Source organism: Pelodiscus sinensis, chromosome 1 (genome assembly GCF_049634645.1).
Source record: "Pelodiscus sinensis isolate JC-2024 chromosome 1, ASM4963464v1, whole genome shotgun sequence".
NCBI lineage: Eukaryota > Metazoa > Chordata > Testudines > Trionychidae > Pelodiscus > Pelodiscus sinensis.
In genome coordinates, this window is record NC_134711.1 from 64,125,740 (window position 1) to 64,148,884 (window position 23,145).

The 23,145-nt window shown below is 41.6% G+C and overlaps 1 protein-coding gene across 2 annotated transcripts in view; it reads left to right on the forward strand.

Annotated features, from left to right (window-relative positions):
• RAB3IP (RAB3A interacting protein) overlaps positions 1 to 23,145 on the forward strand; it is a 49,315-nt gene that overhangs the window by 20,486 nt on the left and 5,684 nt on the right. For both annotated transcript variants that reach the window (XM_075931704.1, XM_006121571.4), the window contains exons 5-10: positions 2,532 to 2,609; positions 2,995 to 3,198; positions 10,045 to 10,173; positions 17,779 to 17,891; positions 20,241 to 20,340; positions 20,436 to 20,505. In XM_075931704.1, coding sequence (XP_075787819.1) covers positions 2,532 to 2,609; positions 2,995 to 3,198; positions 10,045 to 10,173; positions 17,779 to 17,891; positions 20,241 to 20,340; positions 20,436 to 20,505 — 694 coding nt within the window. The remainder of the gene's footprint in view (positions 1 to 2,531; positions 2,610 to 2,994; positions 3,199 to 10,044; positions 10,174 to 17,778; positions 17,892 to 20,240; positions 20,341 to 20,435; positions 20,506 to 23,145) is intronic.

Below are 23,145 nucleotides of genomic sequence, written 5' to 3' on the forward strand. Positions count from 1 at the left end.
ATAGCATTCAAAAAATATGCTAGTTGCTCTACAGATACAAGCTAGGTCCATGTCTCAAATAATATATAACCTAAATCCTTTGTGCTGACTTCCCTTGGCACCAACTAGTCACAGCAGTTTACCCAAATTCTATAAATTCTATAAATTGCTGAGTCAGGACATAAATAGATGTATCATACAGGCAAAAAGATAGGAGGAATAGAAAAGTATTTTTTTTAGTCTTAAAATATTTACTCTTTTCTCTTTTTCTTTATTAGCTGAAACTTGCTTCCTTACCTGGATTGTTTTTAACGTGTTACTATTTAATTTTTTGAAATGTATGAAAGTGTGCTCATGTTGCTTCTCTTGCTGCTGGTTGTCTTTCTCAAGAGAGGAGTGGATCTTCAGTTGGTAGTCACCAGAACTTGATTGGTGTTTGGAGTCGTTCCAGCTCTGGTGCTGAGTGGTTAGTTGCTAGGGGTTTCAGTTGTGCAGTGTCTGTGATCAGGGCTAATGATATAGGGGCTCATTGCTCCCCTTTCTATTGCCATTGCCAAAGTAATAGGTTTGTAGATTTCTGAGTTATAACTACTTTATTTCAATTCAAAGACACATCCCTGATCTTACCAAACTGGGAGGGGTTGCAAGTGCTTTGGAGGATAGGGTCAAAATTCAAAAAGATCTGGACAAACTAGAGAAATGGTGTGAGGTGAATAGGATGAAGTCTAATAAGGACAAATGCAAAGTGCTCCACTTAAGAAGGAACAATCAGTTTCACACATACAGAATGGGAAGAGACTGTCTAGGAAGGAGTACTGCTAAAAGGGATTTAGGGGTTATAGTGGATCACAAGCTAAATATGAGTCAACAGTATGACACTGTTGCCAAAAAAAAAAAAAAAAAAAGCAAACATGATTCTGGGATGCATTAACAGGAGTGTTGTGAACAAGACATGAGAAGCCATTCTTCCGGTCTACTCTGTGCTGATTAGGCTTCATTTGGAGTATTGTGTCCAGTTCTGGGCACCGCATTTCAAGGAAGATGTAGAGAAATTGGAGAACAAGAATGATTAAAGGCCTAGAGAACATGAGCTTTGAGGGAAGACTGAAAGAATTGGGCTTGTTTAGTTTGGAAAGGAGAAGTCTGAGGGGTAATGATAGCAGTTTTCAAGTACAGGCAGTCCCCGACTTACGCGGATCCGACTTATGTTGGATCTGCAGTTACGAACGGGGCTTTTCTCGCCCCGGAGGACACGGACTGCGGGACCTCGCGGTCCCGCCGCCCGTGTACTCCGGGGCGAGAAAAGCTGCTCCGCGTCTCCCTGGTCTGCAGACCAGGAAGACGCGGAGCAAAGCCGCGGAGGGACTCGGCAGCGGGGCAGCCCAGACGCGCCACGGCTGTCCCGCTGCCGGCGTCCTCAGAGGCTTTGCTCCCCGTCTCCCTGGTCTGCTGGAGACCAGCAGACTAGGGAGACTGGGAGCAAAGCCGCAGAGGACCCGGTCCGCCGCCCGCATCTTCCTGGTCTGCTGGGGGTGGGGGGGCGCAGCTAGTACGCCCCCCCCCCCCAGCAGACTAGGCTTTTCTCCGGACGCCTGTGGCAGAGCAGCTGGGGCGCTGTCGGTTGGTCCCGCAGCGCCACTCTGGGCGCTACTGGACCAACCCGGCAGCACCCCAGCTGCTCTGCCACAGGTGTCCTGATTCAGCCGCTGCTGGTCAGTTTCAGCAGTGGCTGAATCAGGACGCCTGGGGCAGAGCAGCTGGGGTGCTGCTGGGTTGGTCCAGTAGCGCCGAGGAGCTGCGCTACTGGAGCAACCCAGCAGCACCCCAGCTGCTCTGCCCCAGGCGTCCCCAAGTCAGCTGCTGCTGAAACTGACCAGCGCTGACTACAGGAAGCCCGAGGCAGAGTTGCTCTGCCCCGGGCTTCCTGGAATCAGCCGCTGATCAGTTTCAGCAGCAGCTGACTTGGACGCTTGGGGTTCTTAAGTTGATTCTGTATGTAAGTCGGAACAGGCGGTCAGTTTCAGCAGCGTCTGAATCTGGACGCCAGTTCCGACTTACATACAGATTCAACTTAAGAACAAACCTACAGTCCCTATCTTGTACGTAACCCGGGGACTGCCTGTATCTAAAAGGGTATCACAAGGAAGAGGGAGAAAAATTGTTCTCCTTGGCCTCTGAGGCTAGGACAAGAAGCAATGGGCTTAAATTGCAGCGAGGGAGGTTTAGGTTGGACATTAGGAAAAACTTCCTAACTGTCAGAATTGTTAAACACTAGAATAAATTGCCAGGGAGGTTGTAGAATCTCCATTTCTGGTGATCTTTAAGAATAGGTTAGATAGACATCTATTAGGGATGGTCTAGATGGTACTGGGTCCTGGTGTGAGAGCCGGCGACTGAACTTGATGACCTCTTGAGGTCCCTTCTAGTTCTAGTGTTCTATGAGTCTATGAAATGGGTATTATAGTATTTATTTTAAAAGATCTTTTCCTGGATTTTATAGGGTGGCTATTTTATTTTGAAACATGAACACTACAAAAACATTTGTTTTATAGGAAGCACACAAAATGGTCAGAGAAGCTAATATCAAACAAGCTACTGCAGAAAAACAATTAAAAGAAGCACAGGGAAAGGTGAGTGTGTACTGTATTACAGTGTTTAAATCCAGAATTGTTTGTGGGTAAAAGTGTAAAAAGGATCCTCACTTGTTTAAACCTGATACATACAAATCAGTAATTATTATTGTGTGTTGCCATCTATATATACTGTCTATTTGGGCTTGGCACTGGATTTTTCCAGTATTGTGTTCAATAGTTGGAAGGGAACACAGCAAAACAACAGTGCCACTGTGTACGGTGTTCTAAAGATGTACATGTTGCTGTTCTTTGTTCAAATCAAGACAGTTACTTTTCAAATATGGATAGAGAATGTATCTAACAGAAATGCCAATTAACATTTATATCATTCCATCCTTTGTGCCTAGGCTGCAAGTGCCTAATTTATTTTCTCATTTTCAAGATTGATGTCCTTCAGGCTGAAGTAGCAGCTTTGAAAACACTAGTACTGTCCACTTCACCAACATCACCAACTAAGGAACTTCAGTCTAGTGGAAAAACTCCATTTAAAAAAGGGCATGCAAGAAACAAAAGTACAAGTAGTGCTATGGGTGGCAGTCATCAAGACCTCACCACAGTGCAACCAATTGTGAAAGACTGCAAAGAGGTAACATTTCAAAGACTGTGGTATTCTTGGCTAGTAGGATGTTCATTAATGTTCATTGCATTAAAATACATTTTATATTCATTCCCTGTAACATTTTGTATGGTTATCCATATGTATAAAATCTTTATGTAGCAGAAGTTTTCTTTTAACTTCGGTTTCATCTTGGAATTGCATATCAATAGCTGCTGAATTTCTGAATCTTCCTGTTTACCTTTAAATGCTGTATTTGGAAGAGAAGTCTAAATATTTCAAATATTTAAAGATAGTTACCTGTAGAATTTTGGATATTTCCTTCAAGAGCTTTTAGACTGTCAGCTTTTTTGTTATACATTTGGAAAATAGAAGCGACATAGTTAATTTAAGTCCTTTCTGCACTACTGGGCATAAAACGGGAAACAGTCTAAGACAGTGTGAAGGGGTAACTGGTTAACCAGTTACCTGGTAAGCATCACCTTTACTAGGTAATGCTTACTGGGTACTGGTTAGTCAATACCTGGGAGCAACCTGCGGCCCATCGCTGGTGGAGGGCTGCTCCAGGCTTGCAGAAGTTTGGAGGCAGCTGCCCTGCATGTGGGAGGAACTGGGAACTGAAGCCAGCAGCCCCTGGGCTGGAGGCTGCAGCGGTTCCCCCTGAGATCCCACGTAATCGGTTAACCTAAGGTTTAACTGGTTAACTGATTAACCAGGATTTTACATCCCTAATTAAGACATGATAAAATCACACTATAACTGAAATCTAGTTAATTTTAACAAAAAATAATAAAATAAAAGTAGTTTCCTACACTTGCTTCTTAGTGTACTTGCTAATTTTAATTGTTCTGCAATTACATAAAAAATGTTTTTCTTTCCCTTTTTTTCTGTGCAAAGACGACAAACACATAGGAAATTTGACAGCATAGAAGAAAGCAGTTACATACAAAATGCTGTTATTGCACCAGTATTTTTTTTAAAAGATGTAATGTATTTCTTTAATGTTTTATTCATTAGTAATCTTAGGTACTGTTGTAAAGATGGGGAAAATATTCAGAAAAGTGTAATTTAAATATTTTGTTCCTTTTATAATTCACTCCTGAGCAAATGAAGGAAAGAATGAAGATAGAAGACACACACATACTCAGCACCTAGAAGGGAAATGAATGGGGCAGTGAGGGCATGTCTACACTAGGAAATTATTTCAAAATAACTTATTTATAAGTAACTCCCGAAATAAGTATTTTGAAATAGCGTGTCCAGGCTATAGGGAAGCCTCAAAATTAATCCGAAGAAGGCTCTTAATGTGGACATGCTACCTCGACTTAGAGTCCCAGGAATCACTGAGGAGTAATTACTTTGAATGACTCTGGGGAGTAGTTATTTTGATATAGCAGCAGTGGAGGGTCCACAGTGCCACTATTTCAAAATAAGCATTCCTTGTGGAAAGTAGGAGGTATTATTTTGAAATAACAACCCCTTATTTAGAAATAACAGGCTTAGTAATGTGGATGCTCTACTTGTTGTTTTGAAATAAGGAGAGTTATTTTGCAATAACTTTCTAGTGTCGACCAGGGCTAACAGTACAAAGTAGAATGCCGATAAAAAGAAACAAAGCAGGAGCAATAATGAGTTCTCCTTCGAGTGGTGTCCCTCTGGGGGCTCCACTTTGGAGTCGGTGTGTCCTCATGCTGGTGATTGGAGATGTTTAGCCTAGCAATGCCTTTCCGCATTGTGCATGAGCAGTCACCATCTTGTACTGTTTTAGTCCGTTAGCTGCGTGTGCGGTGCAGGTCCTCTCAGTTCCTTTTCTACCATTCTCGGTAGAAGAGAGTTTTGAGCAGTGCTCTCCTCATTGGAAAAATTAGTTGGTGGTTTTTAGTATTCTTAGTTGTTCTATTTATTTTTTTCTTTAACTCCTCCCTCTCATTGATCCCCAATTTTTCCTTTATTCAGCTTGTTTGCACCCCAGTTCTTCAATATGTCACCATCCCCTGGTTTAAAAAAAATGTGACTCGAACAGAGACTCAATGCCTGCCTCAGACGGACATGCCTTATGTATAAAGTTCCTCGGAGAAGGCCATGTGACGCAGAAATGCCCATGCTGCCAGGGCCAGAAAAGACTGGGAGATGAGGCTTAAAAATTTGGTGGTATTGGTTAATTTTTGTGTCCTGGTTTTACTTTAGGGCTGAGATTTCCCAAGTGATCTCTTCCCTGGTTTTCTTACCATTACTTGGGTGGTGGCAGCGGATTTTTATCCTCAAAATCTATGTCTTTAGGATTTTGGGGGGAAGTTTTATACTAAAGCCTGGGAAGATAAGGTTTTGGTGTACTTTTGCGAGCCCCCACTTCTGCATTCATTATGCCAGAGTGGGGAATCAGCCTTGACACCACAGCTTCAAAGATAGCCTTATCTACTGGTAAGGCTATCATGGAGCCATCTGAAGCTATATTGCAGACATTGGCCTCTATTCCCCTGACTAATCACATGACTGACAAAGTATTATGTTCCAGCTAGGGGAATGGATTTCCTCTTCTCCCATCTCCCAGTCGAACTCTCTGGTGGTAGATTCAGTGCGCCACCGTTCCAGACAGCCTCAATTCAAATTGATGCCCCAGGATAAAGAGCATAAAAGACTTGACCTGTTTGGAAGGAAAACCTATTCTTCTGCAACCCTGTAGTTTAGAATATCCAATTATACAGCTCAACTCACCAATTTTGAGTGTGTGGGTGCAGGAGCTTGTCAACATTCTCCGTCAACAAAAGAGACTGCAGCTACAGTCCATTATGAAAGAGGGCCAATTCACCACCCGAATGGCATTCCAGGCATCTATAGTTATAGCCAGGGCTCGACGATCACGGCGAAAACTACTCGCCAGCCCCGCACTGCGCATGCACGAGACCTGCACTGCACATGCGTGACCCGCCGGTGAACGGGGTGACCGGCTGAAATATACTCACCACAGGCGAGTAGATAAGCGCATTTGTCGAGCCCTGGTTATAGCAGACACAGTGGCCAGAGCTACCACAACTGCAATAGTCGTGCATTGCACATCATGGCTGCAGTCTTTGGGTGTCCCTTGTGAAATGCTGACCAAGGTAGAGGACCTGCCGTTTGACAGGAATCAGCTTTTCGTGGCCAAAACTGACAAAGTACTTCATTCAATGAAGAACTCATGTAGAACCCTTTTTGAACACTTGTTGTGTAGACGCTGCCTAGTAAGAGAAGGAGATACCTCCTATCGAAGACTACACTGAAGACCTTTCGATAACAGATCTAAACAATGGTCTTATAGGAGAAGAGCCCAGCATACCCAATCATTCGTCTCTCAATTGGCAGCATCTAAGCAGCATATTTGAAGGTGTGGTCAAGGCCCTGAGCAACCAATCTATGGAACCAGTGCACACCATCCACATTTTCTATCACCTTCTGAGGCCCTTTTACCAATGGACCCTCATTACTGTGGACCAATGCATCCTTGAGATCATAAGAACCGGCTATAGATCTCCTTAATATATACGCCCTCTACCTCCCCTCCCTCCCCTTCAGGGACCCCTCTCACGAGCCCCTTCTACAGGCAGAGCCACAAAAACTACTCAGACTGGGGGCCACTGAGCAGGTTCCACCTGAATTTCACAGAAGACGGTTTTATTCCAACTATTTCCTTACTTCCAAAAAGATAGGAGGATGGAGGCTCATCTTAGATTTCAGGAAACTCAGTAAGTTTGTCCACAGCCACAAATTCGGGGTGGTGATCTTAGGAACCATCATACCTGCACTGGACAAGGGGGACTGGTTCTCAGCCCTCGACCTTCAAGATGCATGCTTTCATATATCATTGTATGCCCACAGGAGGTTCCTCTGGCTTACAGTGGGCAACAGCTGGGCTTCTTTTAAATATTGGATGAAAGGGGAAACTGAGCAAAATATGAAAAATAAATGCAATGTAAATAATGACAGTTAGATTTTTACAATTGAGTAAATACATACACAGTTTTTGCCTTACTTTTTTCCTGTGGGTGACTCTCTATAAAATTGATAAACTATTAATTTTCTCGTGCCTGAAAATCTTTTAATTGAGGCTATGGGGAATGTTCCTCTAGGAACAGAGTATACTTATTGAGTTGAGTTTCATTTGCACAATGAGATTGGTGGCTTAGCAACCAGAGCATTTACAACCAATTTAATTGAGATCGCTGACTTTGATTATACCGTGTGAAAGTCAGGTGGATCTAATGGAAAATAAATCGGCCTGCCTAAATTCTGTTGTTTTAAAATGAATTATAGGAAAACAGTTAAAGTGCTTAAAGATCAAAGAAAACTTGGACTAGAATAGTATACAGAAGGGTAATATGGAGAAAGTGAATTTTTGCATTGTCACAGTTGCTCTAATGTGAATTACTTTCTATCTGCAGTGATTCATTTACATAGAATATTTTAAAATAAGGTTTGACTTAAGGTTTAAAAATCACATTTGCTTTCTAACAAACACATTGTAAAATAAGCAACCAATTCTCAGTTGGGTGTGTCTGCTTGTCCAATGTTGCTTTCTTCAAGAATATCCACTGTATATCTTTAAAACAAAACAAAAATATAGTCTCTTCCTCCATTCATTATTTCTGAATTCTTGCTTCTTCCATCTCAATAAAAGTTTTTTTTCTTTAATACTCCTTAATTGTGAGGTGGCCCAGAAAGTCCAGCTTCTCTTCCCCCCCCCCCCCCCCCCCCCCCCCCCCCCCCATATCCCGCTCTTCCTGGTTTCAGTTACCTTCAAATTTTAAGTTAATGAACTTCTGTTTTTTTCTCACTCCATAACTATCGTCTGCCATCCCCTAGATGGCCACATCTCTCCCATTTCTTAGGGTATGTTTACACTACCCCGCTAGTTCGAACTAGCGGGGGCAATGTAGTCATCCGCAATTGCAAATGAAGCCCGGGATTTGAATTTCCCGGGCTTCATTTGCATGAAGCCAGCCGGCGCCATTTTTAAATGCCGGCTAGTTCGAACCCTGTGCCGCGCGGCTACACGCGGCACGGAGTAGCTAGTTCGAACTAGCTGTACTCCTCGTGGAATGGAGGAAGCCTAATCCGAACTAGTTACTCCGTAGCCGCGCGGCACGGGGTTCGAACTAGCCGGCATTTAAAAATGGCGCCGGCCGGCTTCATGCAAATGAAGCCCGGGAAATTCAAATCCCGGGCTTCATTTGCAATTGCGGATGACTACATTACCACCGCTAGTTCGAACTAGCGGGGTAGTGTAGACATACCCTTACTTACTTAAATGGTTTTCAGCTTTTCTCACTACACAGTCCTCTGTCGTCTTCAGCTTTCACGTTGACCTACCTATCCACCTCTTTCTCTCCTGCTTCCCTTACACATACCTTCTCATTTGACCTTTGACTGTGGATTAATTTACATACAAAACCAAGACCATTTCCTAAATCTTCATTTACATTATGGCAGTAGTGTGCAAGGGCCCTTTGGTGCTTGATAGTACACCAACCTATCAAGAAAGACATGGTTGAATTTATACTCTTAATATGATACCTATGAGTGTACAAAACAGCAGGAAAGAGGATGAGGGTTGTAATGGTAATAAGGTCACTCAGTTAGACTAGTTAATGACATCATAACTTCAAATCTAAAACCTTTTTTTCCTTTTCAAATTAAATAAGTAGATGGATGTTAGTCCTCATTGGAACTCTATGTAGCTATTTTTATTTTATTTTTCTGTAGGCATGTGTGGATCTTGAATGATTGTCAGGAGAGGGTAGTTGTCTTGTGAATCATTTCAGGGAGGTTTGTAGGACAATAGAACAAATTTGTGATCCATCCTTGACATCCCATTTATTTGTTTCTCTTTCTCCTGCTTCTGTATCCTTTAGTCCTGTTGCCTACGAATAGAATACCATTCCAATCCCATTTCATCAAGACAGTCTCTCTCATTCAGCACTCTTCTAAGCATGTGCTCAATCAGTTTAATCAAGAAGTGAATTAATAATGAAAACTGCATCAACTTCCACCCTTTCCCCAAAACCCTATCAATCATTTCCCATTCACACTTTCCCATGCTCTGTTTCTTTTCTTTCTCTTAAATGGTAAGCTTGTTAGGGAGGGTTTCTGTTCTTGTTTTATGCATTGTTATAGCTTCTAAATAATAAAATATACTAGAGAAAGTTAGCTTCATGAGTTGCACTTTAAGATCTCTGGAAAGATACGTTTTAAAAGCCAGACTGGGTTCTCAGAACATGCAGAACTCTGCTTTCATCATGACTTTAAAGGTGACTGATGATGTGAAGTCCATCTGCTTGGCTGGCTTGTCCTGCTGTGGCATCCAGCATGCACCAAAATGTGATGCCAGGAAATAAAATAAAAATATTAACAGATCACTTAGGTTTGGTTGCCTTATAAGCTTTTTCAAATTCAAAAAAAAAAAAAAACAAGCAGTGGGCAGACAAAAAGGATATAACAAATGCAAAGATATAAAAGCATTAGAAACTTCTTCCAATTAAACGGTTGCTCTTACGTTGCCAAGGGTATACTGACTTCAGTGATGTGGTAATTTCCTCTTGTCTTATTTTTTTAATATCTCAGAGCCCTAATACTGCAGTAAGTCAAGGTACATAAAAAAACAACTTAAATTGCTTATTTTTGTCTACTTAGGCAAAATAGAGATGAAAAATAAAAGTGTGATTAATGTGCAGCTGCTAGTTTTAAAATAATGTGTAATAGTGGTAGTTCTAATTATTTTTATTTGAAATGCAAGTGTTATAAACCATTAAATTTTAGCACAATTGCTGTAATCCGTAAAGTTTATCATTAGAATATAACTTTTTTTTGTTTAAAAAGTATCTTTCTGGGTTTGTTTGTTAGGCTGACTTATCTCTGTATAATGAATTCAGATCCTGGAAGGATGAACCAACTATGGACAGAACATGCCCTTTCTTAGACAAAATCTATCAGGAAGATATCTTCCCATGTTTAACCTTCTCGAAAAGTGAGGTAATGTTTATGCTGTCTTTATGTAATGTACATAGAAACGTTAAGAATCGTTGTTTCCATATGTTTTACGCAGCACCTGAAGGCTATAAAAATTATTTCTTCACAAAATTACGTAATATTTAGCTATTTGCCTCATTATAAAAAAATTTGCATTAGCCAAAGTGAAGGTCTGAAGCTGAATTTAGAATGCTGAGATGTCCAGAATCTCCTTTCCCTATGTCTGTCACTATATCCAGTACTAACTTGCAGTTCTCTTACAATTCCAGACATGACCATTTCCATTAGATACTTTCATTTTTTCTCTTCCCTCCTTCAGACTCTGGTATCCTCAGGAATTGGGGATTGGTGATGGTTGAGCTTAGTTCTCTTATCCTCTCATGGGACCTTTTGGGAGGGACATACTGTCCATGTACTGTCTCTCTTACTTGTGACCTTTGTGGCCATCTACATAAAGGAATAACACCCTTTACTCAGCAGACACATTGTCTTCTCCTCTCCCAGACTATCAGAGCAGCATATAAGGTCAGTCTTGGGAGCAGGCAACTTAAGCATTGATGCAGTCTATTTTCTTTGAGGATGGACGCCTTAGATGGAAAGACTAGGCTGAGAGACAGGTAAAAGAGCTGAGAACATAATTGACTTTAGATTAAAACAGTGTGTATTTCTCCTTGGTTTTCTGCATTTTGAATTTTCATTTGTTAGTGTCAGTATTTTTCTAGTCTGTTGCTTTCACCATGTCATCTTTCTGCTGTCCTCTCTTTTCTATATATCAAACCTAATGTATTTGTCAGCACTTTCAAGGTTCGCCAATGGCCTGTGCCCACCCTATCTATTATTATTCACTACCAAGCTGTTGATACTTTTGATTGGTCCATGATGCCAACCTTTGTTAAATAAATAGCTCACCTGTTAAATTTTCATTTTTGTGCTTTCTCCCATCCTGCCCCATATACTTAGGGTGTGTTCCCTATAAATGTGTGTAATGTCATTTTACTGTTTGTCGTGTGATTTGATTTATTTTAGATCCAAGGAAAACCAGGATACTCCAGGGATACTTAACCACTTCCTTATTTATTGCAAGCTTTAAGCAGTTAATACAGTTGTTCAAGTTTTACAAGTCTTGAAAACAATTACTATACAGTTTAAACCTTAAATACTATAAATTCTAAAGCAATTAATACAGTGCAAAGCAATGCAAAAGCAATTAATAAATCTATAATACAATAATAAAGCCTAATTCACTTACACTTCACCCATATGCTACCTACAGTACCAGGCAGAAAGTTGTGGTTCCTTTTCTTCCCATGCAATGGGAAGCCATGCACTGGGTCGCCAGTGTGAAGGGCCTATTTACTTCTAGTTACCTTGAGCAGGACCTGTGGGTCAATCCTGCCCCTTCCCTCCAATCAATTGCTCTTACTAAGCCCATTTTATAGCAAAGCGAGACTTGGTTGTTCTAATAATATTTACCAATTGATTACGTATTGTGTAGGATATGTAAAATGCCCGAAACCCTTATTTGGGGTATATCCTGCTACTCAGGATGTTGCAAAAACTATGTGCATAGTTAAAAGTTTTATGGCTGCATCTATAACTTTTGCTTATCAGAAAGAAAAGTACCAGTACAAAGTTGATTGTCATGTGTTCTTGACACAGTCTTGCTGTGCCATCTGCATTATTATGCAAAACATTCTTGTGTTTACATGCACCAGACTTGAGAGAGACCTGGGTTTTGTGATTTTTGGAGATCTGCACTGTAGTCAAAACAGACATCACTATTTATTTTCAAGGCAGGGCCATCAAGGTTCCCCTATAGGGGTATGCCCGGTAGTTGGAACTAGGGTAGATAATGTAGTCATTCAAACTTTCAAATGAAGCCCGGGATTAAAACATCCTGGGCTTTATTTCCATGTTCCCGGGCGCCGCCATTTTTAAATGCCTGGTAGTTCAGACTCCCTGACCGTGGCTGCACGCGGCACGGGCTAGGTAGTTCAAACTAAAGCAGGAGGAGTAACGGTAGTCCGAATTAGGGGCTTTAGTTTGAACTACCTAGCCCATACCGCGTGTAGCCACGGGCAGGGAGTCCGAACTACCGGGCATTTAAAAATGGCGGCTCCCGGGAACATGCAAATAAAGCCCGGGATATTTTAATCCCGGGCGTCATTTGAAAGTTCGAATGACAACATTAACCACCCTCGTTCGAACTAGGGTAGCTAGTGTAGACATCCCCTAGGTGATTAACTGGTTAGAGAATATTCTACAGGGCTTAAATGTGCATTACTTCCCACCCCAAGTCTTGCCTATCAATTTTACAGTAAGATGCAAAAAAGTTCCAAATGAGTATGGTGAGATTCAGAATTTAAAAAACAGGAAGAAGTCTTATCTTTCCAATAGGAGAGGTATTGTTTGGGTGAAGAAATGAAAGGGGATATTCATTTTGATTCCTAACTTCTTCCTGCCCCAACCCTGACGGAAGAAACATAACTTTCTACTTAAATTGTAAATGAGATCAAGTCCTCTGGTGGGATAAAAGGGATGGGAAGCTGTTGCAGCTGGTAAGCAGCCAGTTGTGTAGTTGCGACGAGGAGTCCTGTGGCACCTTATAGACTAACTGAAGTGTAGGAGCATAAGCTTTCGTGGGCAAAGACCCACTTCGTCAGATGCATGTAGTGGAAATTTCCAGAGGCAGGAATAAATATACAGGCCAGGATCAGGCTGGAGATGACCAGGTGGATCCAATCAAGGAGGATGAGGCCCACTTCTAGCAGCTGATCTGGAGGTGTGAATTCCAAGAGAATAGAAGCTGCTTTTGTAGTTAGCAAGCCATTCACAGTCTTTGTTTAATCCAGAGTTGATTGTGTCAAACTTAAAGATGAACTGTAGCTCAGCAGTTTCTCTTTGAAGTCTGGTCCTGAAGTTTTTTTGCTGCAGGATGGCTACTTTTAGATCTGCAATTGTGTGTCCAGGCAGATTGAAGTGTTCCCCTACAGGTTTTTGTATGTTGCCATTCCTAATATCAGATTTGTGTCCATTGATTCTTTTACGTAGGGACTGTCCTGTTTGGCCGATGTATATAGCAGTGGGGCATTGTTGGCACATGATGGCATATATTACGTTGGTGGATGTGCAGGAGAATGTACCAGTGACAGTATGGCTGATCTGGTTAGGTCCTGTGATGGTGTTGCTGGTGTATATATGTGGGCAGAGTTGGCACCGAGGTTTGTTGCAAGGATTGGTTCCTGAATTCGAGTTATTATGGTGCGGTGTGTAGTTGCTGGTGAGAATATGCTTCAGGTTGGTGGGTTGTCTGTGGGCAAGGACCGGCCTACCTCCCAAGGCTTGTGAAAGCGAGGGATCATTGTCCAGGATGGGTTGAAGGTCACTAATGATGCGTTGGAGAGGTTTTAGCTGGGGACTGTAGGTGATGGCCAGTGGTGTTCTGTTGGTTTCTTTCTTGGGCTTGTCCCATAGCAGGAGGCTTCTGGGTACACGTCTGGCTCTGTCAATCTGTCTCCTCACTTCCTTGTGTGGGTATCGCAGTTTACAGAATGCTTGTTGAAGGTCTTGTAGGTGTAGGTCTCTGTCTGAGGGGTTGGAGCATATGCAGATGTACCTCAGTGCTTGGCTGTAAACAATGGATCGTGTGGTGTGTCCGGGATGGAAACTGGAGGCATGCAGGTAAGTATAGCGGTCGGTAGGTTTTCGGTATAGGGTGGTATTGATATGACCGTCACTTATTTGTATCGTGGTGTCCAGGAAATGGACCTCCCGTGTAGATTGGTCCATGCTGAGGTTGATGGTGGGGTGGAAGCTGTTGAAATCATGGTGAAATTCTTCCAGAGTCTCCTTCCCATGGGTCCAGATGATGAAGATGTCATCGATGTAGCGTAGGTAGAGAAGGGGTGTAAGTGGACGAGAGCTGAGGAAGCGTTGTTCCAGGTCAGCCATAAAAATGTTGGCGTATTGTGGGGCCATGCGGGTGCCCATAGCAGTGCCACTGGTCTGGAGGTATATGTTGTCACCAAATCTGAAATAGTTGTGTGAGGGGATAAATTCACAGAGTTCAGCCACCAGTTGTGCTGTGGCATCATCAGGAATACTGTTCCTGACAGCTTGTACTCCATCTGCATGTGGGATGTTTGTGTAGAGAGCCTCTACATCCATGGTGGCTAGGATGGTGTTTTCTGGAAGATCACCTATGCATTGTAGTTTTCTCAGGAAATCCGTAGTGTCACGAAGGTAACTGGGAGTGCTGGTGGCGTAGGGTCTGAGCAGAGAGTCCACATAGCCAGACAGTCCTTCAGTAAGAGAGCCAATGCCCGAGATGATGGGGCGTCCGGGATTTCCAGGTTTGTGGATCTTGGGTAATAGAACAACCCTGGTCGGGGCTCTAAAGGTGTGTCGATTTGTTCCTGTGTTTGTTTAGGGAGTGTCCTGAGCAGATGGTGCAGTTTCTTAGTATATTCCTTAGTGGGATCTGAGGAAAGTGGCCTGTAGAATTTGGTATTGGAGAGTTGTCTGGCAGCCTCCTTTAGGTAGTCAGGCCTGTTCATGATGACAACAGCACCTCCTTTGTCAGTCTCTTTGATTATAATGTCAGAGTTGTTCCGGAGGCTGTGGATGGCATTGCGTTCTGCACGACTGAGGTTACCAGGCAAGCGATGCTGTTTTTCCACAATTTCTGCCTGTGCACGTCGGCGGAAGCATTCTATGTAGAGGTCCAGACTGTCATTTCGGCCCTCAGGAGGAGTCCATGTGGAGTTCTTCTTCTTGTGCTGTTGGTGGGAAGGTATCTATGTGTCAGTGCACTGTTCAGTGTCGTGTTGGAAGTATTCCTTGAGACGGAGACGGCGAAAGTAGGCTTCCAGATCACCGCAGAACTGTATCATGTTAGTGGGGGTGGCGGGGCAAAAAGAGAGTCCCGGAGATAGAACAGATTCTTCTGCCGAGCTGAGTGTGTAGTTGGAGAGATTGACGATATTGATGGGTGAGTTAGGGGTACCATTGTTGTGGCCCCATGTGGCAGGTAGGATTTTAGACAGCTTACAGTCCTTTTTCCTCTGTAGAGAAGTGAAGTGTGTAATGTAGATCTCCTGTCTTGTTTTAGTAAAGTCCACTTGTGCAGAAGGTTGGTGTTTTATGAGAGACTCCAGATTGGAGAGCTCTTTTTTGATGTTTTCCTGTTTGCTGTACAGGATGCTGATCAGGTGGTTCCTCAGTTTTTTGGATAGTATATGGCATAATCTCTCACTGTAGTCTGTGCAGTATGTAGATAGCAATGGATTTTTCACCTTCAGTCCATTTGGTGTAATGTCCATCCGTTTGCATTTGGAGAGAAAGATGATATCAGTTTGTACTTGTGCAAGTTTCTTCATGAGGTTGATAGATTTCCACTCCATACGGCTAAATGCAGTGCCTTGCATGGTGTCAAGTATCAGAGGGGTAGCCGTGTTCAGACTAACACGGCTACCCCTCTGATACTTGTGTAGTTGCTATCACGGGGGGAATTTATGGTTAGCTCTACACCACTCCCAACCCCAGGTTTGCCAGTGGTGCTGTGGGATCAGGAAGAGGTATGGTTGGAGCATGCTACTCTCCTAGGATCACTATCAGCATGAGAGCTCATTATATACCTCCATTGTTTAAAGCAGCTCTAAGAGTGTCCTAAGATATGTTAGGGATAGCACAGAACTGGCCCTACCTGGTCTTTCCTTCTTTGTGAGCTTTCCCCCTGTCAGCTGCACACAGTACTTACTGGGTATGATACAGTTGAAGATTCAGTCCTAAGAGTACAGTAAAAGAAATGTATTCTTAATCTTGCTTCTTGTATATTAGGAAGATTCTATTCTTTTAAGCCTTCAGAGATTAATTTGTTTGAAGAATGTAAGCATTGACAGCTTCTCCTAGGCTACGTCTAGACTGCAAGCCTCTTTCGAAAGAGGCTTTTTCGAAAGATACTTTTGAAAAAGCCTATTTCAAAAAAGAGAGTCTAGACTGCAAGCAGTACTTTTGAAAAAGCAAGCCGTTTTTTTGAAAGAGAGCACCCAGGTAGTCTGGATGCTCTCTTTCGAAAAAGCCCTGTTTGCATTCAAGAAAGTCTTTTTTCGAAAGAGCACTTTCGAAAAAAGGCGTTATTCCTCATGATATGAGGAGTACCGCCGTTGAAAGAAAAGCCGCATTCTTTCGATTTAATTTCGAAAGAACGCGGTTGTAGTCTAGATGCAGGTGAAGTTTTTTCGAAAAAAGGCTACACTTTTTCGAAATAACCCTGCAGTCTAGACACAGCCCTAGTAGAGAGCTACATTTTTCTTCTTCATGCAGCAGTCTCCTGCCTTCACTTGATTGGTGTATCACGCTATCATAATTTATAATTTCCTCTTTCAAATGGCCATTGGCACACAGTCTGGGTAGCTATTTGGATATTTCCAATGTAATAACGTCTTCAAATGCAATGTTTCATTTTTATGCTCCTGTAGTTGTGTTTGTCTCTAATTTATGAGACTAGGCCATCTTATTGTTTTCCTCCTGTAGCCCCCTTCTTCTGTTAAATTGTTACTGTAGACTTACCTGTTGTCTGAAAAGGCCAGAACACAGCACTACCATGTGTCTGTGCATAAATGACACCATACATGGAATGACCAATATTTATTTTCCCTTGAGCATAACTATACTAACTAAATATGGAAACTAAATAGTAACTAGTTTAAGTTGTACTTGTGCTATTTATTTGATTTAATTGAAAATTGCACATACTTGATTAGTTGTGTTCTATAAATTCTTGCTTGTGTAACTATGTTGTGAAAGTGAATTGATTTCTTTTTTTCCTTGGGGGAAGGGCAAACAAGGAATATTCTATTTAAACTAGGGATATCAACTGATCTGTGTTAACACCTGCGATTAACACAAGGCAGGATTAATGCGTTAATTTTTTATTAGTACAGAATAATTTTAATGATGCAATTAGGAGTTTAGTGGAAACTATTGAATAATATAATCATTTAATGGACTGTATTAGTCAAATAGAGCTGTTGAGTCTATTTAAATGTTATATGGGCTTGAGTTACACCCATCTTGGATAGCATATCTCCAATATAACCAATCCTACTTTGGCAACATTGATAATGATGTACTATTTTTAGATATTCTATACGTGAATCAGTTTTATTCCTTCCTGAGCATCTTTTAAATAATTGGCTTAAAAAAGTTGAAATCAGTATCCAGATAGTTGAACTGAAACACTCTTTGCTTAAAAGCATATTTGATTTCAGCTTAAGAATAATTTCACTATTTGTCAATTACTAAAAAGAAAACAAACGACTCAATTTTTTTGTTTTGTTCTAAATGTAGTTTCCTCACAGCTTGAAGTTCAGGGTTATTTGGAGAGGTGCCTCGGAGCTAGGACCTTTTGGTTTTATTTACATTGACATAGAGAGCAAATTCTTAACCCATCTGTAATTCAGTGTACTGACCTGGGGAGTTGAGTTTTCAAGTTTAGACCTTGCTTTCATTAATGTGAACCTCATACTTTCATTAATGTGAACCTTGTACTCAAGCGCAATAGATAATGCCAAACTACTTATTACTTTCTTTGCAATCCTTTTGTAGCTAGCTTCAGCTGTTCTGGAGGCTGTTGAAAATAACACCCTGAGCATTGAACCAGTTGGCCTGCAACCTGTTCGATTTGTGAAAGCTTCTGCAGTTGAATGTGGGGGACCAAAGTAAGTTAAACCTCTCAGTCATACGAGAGGCATATTATTTTTCGTTGGGCATTTGAATGGTTCTTGATTTGGTAGAACCCTTGTAACTGTCACATGACCCTAGAAAAATGGGTGTGTGTTAACCTTTTATTTATAGCCTCTGCATCTAAATCAGGAAAGAGGAACCTGCAGGCCAGGCTACCACTTCCCACAGTTCCCATTGGCTGGCAATATTGAACAACACCAACTGAGAGCTACAAAGCTCTGTGTCTGTGGATACTCAGTAAACAAACCATCTTGCAGCCCGCCAGCAGCTAACCCTGATGAAGTGCATGCAGGCTATGGGCCAGAGGTTCCCCACCACAGCTCTAAATATTAGGAAGCTGTGCTGAACTTTGTTAGGGGAAAAATAAACGAGGATATGGATAATCTTTGTGTTCTATTTTCACAGCATTTAACATAATGGTGTCCTGAGGTGTGATTAAGGTTCTTAGGTACTAGGGTAATGCTACTACTAATAACCATGCATATAAAACCTGAAAATCATTAAAGGGTTTGCTTATTCTTCAGCATGGACTTTTATTCCCTCAACCATAACTGTATTATTACTACCAGGACTCACAAGACCGCACAAATCAATGGGTTCCACTATACCATGTTAATTGCTGGTGTTATATTTACGTCAGTGCTGTGTGGTATAGAATACATGTTGCTTAGTACTGAGTACCTTGTGCTGATAATTATTTGAATCCTGTGGGGAGTAATCAAGCTGTCTGCCGCTTTATTGCAGTCCTGGATGGGGCACATCAGAGCATTCTCTGTACTATAAGAATCTCTCCTATTACTTCCCTCCCACTCCTTCCCTGGGGACATGACTCATTCTATTCTATACTCACTCTCCATTTTATCATACCTATTTCTTTCATGAAGTTTTTAAATGGATAGCGTCCCCTCAGACAGTGTCCACATTCAGATGCTCTTGAATTTTAACTTATTGCATGTAACTTACCTATCTGATGTTATATCAAACACTCTTCAGGAAGGAGACCTTGTGAGGGTTTATTTTTAAGTATGTCACTTTAGAACCCAAAAGAGCAGCAGAGAAAATTGAAGCCTTAAGTTAATGACTGGATCATTTTAATGACTTAAATGTTACTCACTCTTATGTGCTTTACTTTAGTACAGTACGAAAAGTTTATGAAATTCCTCTTCTAGGATTTTTTGCAGTGTTACTCTACCTGTAATTAGTAGTAGTATTACCATTGTAAGTAGGATCCTTAATCATCGACCAAGATACAAAATCCTAAAACAATGTTAGACATGGTGCAAACAGAATAAAAAGATGTCCCCTACCTGCTTTCATTTATTTTCCCCCAAAAAAGTTTAGTTCCTTAACTCACAAGTAATCAGAATAAAATATTCCATATTGATTTCTGTGTTTTATTACACTTTTCATATTTTACTTCCATTAGATAAAGAAGATGAATTATTCCAAATTGTAAACACCCACATTTCTGCTGTTAAGGAATGTAGGAGAAAATCCCTTTTAACTTAGTGCCTACCTGTTATTGTTTAGGTTACATCATTGGCTACCTTGACTCTTCCTCAGGACAGAATGTATTCTATCTGCCAGCATGGTTATACTTAGATGCACACAACTCGGAGGGCGGGGAGGGCAAGAAGGGAAGAGGAATGGACCTGTCCATTTAACTGTCATTTTCTATAAGATAGTCCAAAACATTGCTACCAGGCTTTTACCTCAGTCCCTCTATTTAGGATTTTTATAGTATCTCAAGTACAAAATGCAATATAAACTTCTTCATCATAAAAGTGAAATTAATCTTACAGAAATACAGCTTACACACATGTTTCAGGCTTGAGCAGTATAGCATAAAATATTGGTGTGTTAGGACAAACCTGTACCTTCAAGCATAATTCTTTAACCGATTTTAAAATAATTGACATCTCAAAATATAATAGTGTATTCCACAGATGAGGACTGCTTTTGGACAAATCCCTAGCTCATTGTTTCAAGTTATAATCAACCAACTTGAGATTTAGTAAATGAGGGAATATCAGGCTAAAGATGATCAACTTTGTTTAGCTTCTGCCTTAATGGTCTTGAAGAAGATGTTACAATTAGTAAAATTTAATGAAGCATGAATGTAAAAGCAGAATACTTACTATAAATGAGAATAGTTGGCAACATAGAATAGTAATTGCAAAATACAAATTGAGAGGCTAGAAGAGGAATTCAAGTAGCTATTAGTATTCATTTTGTTTAAAGCAACTGAAATAGCATCTTATGTCCTTATTGAATTTTTGAAATGCCATTTTTAAAGCAAAATAAGCAAATGTTATGTTTTCCAGGAAATGTGCTCTCAGTGGTCAAAGTAAATCATGCAAGCATAGAATCAAGTTAGGGGACTCAAGTAGTTATTACTATATTTCTCCTTTTTGCCGATACAGAGTAAGTATCTACTTTTATCTTGATTTCATTTTGACCTCACTGTTTCCATGCAGATATGTAATGCATGAGAATAACAGTTTTTTTCATTGGTTTAGATCACTTCTGTGTGTAACTTCTTTACATACATTCGATATATCCAACAAGGACTTGTGAAGCAGCAGGATGGTAAGTGGAGAATTGTAGTTTGGCACAGATGTAAATATCCGAGGGCACACTGTTGACTCATATCCAGCTTCTCATCCACTGTAATCCCCAGGTCCTTTTCTGCTGAACTGTTACTTAACCAGTCAGTCCCCAGCCTGTAACAATGCTTGGGATTCTTCCATCCCAAGTGCAGGATTCTACAGTTGTCCTTGTTGAACCTCATCAGATTTCTTTTGGCCCAATCCTCTAATCAGTCTAAGTCACTCTGGACCTTATCCCTGCCGTCCAGCATATCTACATCTCCCCCTAGATTAGTGTCATCTGCAGACTTGCTGAGGGTGCAATTCATCCCTTCATTCAGGTTATTAATAACGATGTTGAACAAAACCGGCCCTGGAACCGATCCTTGGAGCACTCCACTAGAAACCGACCGCCAACCTGACATTGAGCCGTTGATCACTACCTGTTGGACCCTACAGTCTAGCCAGGTTTCTGTCTGTCTTACAGTCCATTTATCCAGTCTATTCTTCCTTAACTTGCTGGCAAGAATATTGTGGAAGACCATATCAAAATCTTTGCTAAAGTCAAGGTGTATCACATCCACCTACTTTCCCATATCCACAGAGCCAGTTACCTCATCATAGAAGCTAATGATATTGGTCAGGCATGGCTTGCCCTTGGTGAATCCTTGTTGACTATTCCTGATCACTTCCTCTCTTCCAAGTGCATCAAAATAGATTCCTTGAGGATCCCCTCCGTGATATTTCCAGGGACTGAGGTAAGGCTGTCTGGTCTGTAGCTCCAAGGATTCTTTCTTCCCTTTTTTTTAAAGATGGTCACTACATTTGCCTTTTTCCAGTCATCCAGGATATCTCCCGATCTCCACGAGTTTTCAAAGATAATGGCCAAAGACCCTGCAATGACATTTACTATCTCCCCCAGTACCCTCGGATGCATTAAATCCGGACCCATGGATTTGTTTGTTTAGCTTTTCTAAATAGTTCCTAACCTGTTCTTTCTCCAGCAAGGGCTGTCTACCTCCAACCCATAGTGCATTGCCTAGTGCAGTAGTCTGAGAGGTGACCTTGTCTGTGAAAACAGAGGCAAAGGAAGCATTGAGTACTTCAGCTTTTCCCACATCATGTGTCACTTGGTTATCTCCCTCATCCAGTAAGGGCTCCACGCCCTCTCTGATCACCCTCTTATTGCTAACATGTCTGTGGAAACTTTTCTTGTTACCCTTCACATTCCTTGCTAGCTGCAGTTCCAATTGTGCTTTCATCTTCCTGAAAACTCCCGTGAATTCTCGAGCAATATATTTATACTCCTCCCTAGTTATCGGTCCAAGTTTCCACTTCTTGTAAGCTTCCTTTTTGTGTTTAAGCTCACCAAGGATTTCCCCGGTAAGCCAATCTGTTCGCCTACCATGTTTGCTTTTCTTACTGTGCATCGGAATGGTTTGTTCCTGTGGCTTTAATAAGGCTTCTTTAAAATACTGCCAGCTGTCCTGGACTCCTTTCCCCTTCATGTAAGCATCCCAGGGGATCCTGCCCATCAGTTCTCTGAGGGAGTCCAAGTCTGCTTTTCTCAAGTCCAGGGTGTGTATTTTGCTACTCTTCTTTCTTCCTTTTGTCAGGATCATGAAATCTACCATCTCATGATCACTTCTTCATAGTTGTCACCCACCTCTACTTCCCTTACTGGTTCCTCCTTACTGTTTATGAGCAGCAGGTCAAGCTGCGCATAGTCCCTGGTCGGTTCCTTCAGCACTTGTACCAAGAAGTTATCCTCAGCATTCTCCAAAAACGTCCTGGATTGTCTGTGTACTGCTGTATTGGTCTCCCAACAGATGTCAGGGTGATTAAAGTCCCCTGTGAGAACCAGGGCCTGTGATCTGGAAGCTTCTGAAGAAAGCCTCATCTACCTCATCCACCGGTCTATAGCAGACACCAACCACAACATCACCCTGTTGCTTCCACCTCTAAACTTAACCCATAGACTCTCAACAGGCTTTTCTCCCTCTATATACTGGAGCTCTGAGCAATTATACTGCTCTCTTACATACAGTGAAACGCCTTGTCTTTTTCACCCCCACCTGTTCCTCCTGAACAGTTTATACCCTTCCATGACAGTGCTCCAGTCATATGAGTCATCCCACGAAGTCTCTGTAATTCCAATCAAATCATAGTTCTTTGACTGGGCCAGGTCTTCTAATTCTTCCTGTTTGTTTCCCAGGCTTCTTTCATTTGTGTACAAACACCTTAAATAACCAGTTGATTGCCCTACTTTCTCCATTCAAATCAGGCATCCTCCTTTGTTGCTCATTTCTCCTTGTGTTTCTTCCCGGTATCCAGCTTCCCTACTTAACTTAGGGCTTTGTTCGCCATCCTCCAAAAAATCTAGTTTAAAGCCCTCCTCACTAGGTTTGCAAGCCTGCCCGCGAAGATGCTCTTTCCTCTTGTGGTTAGGTAGATCTCATCTCTTCCTAACAATCCTTTTATTGTTTCATTACGATAAAATGGATACACAGAGCTGTCTTTGAAGACACTGCAGCCCACAATTTAGATTTATAAAATTTGAGACATTTTATAAACTTACTGCTTTTGGAGTATGCCTTGAACTTCAATGTTTAAGTGCACTAGCCTTGCAAAGTTTTGTTTT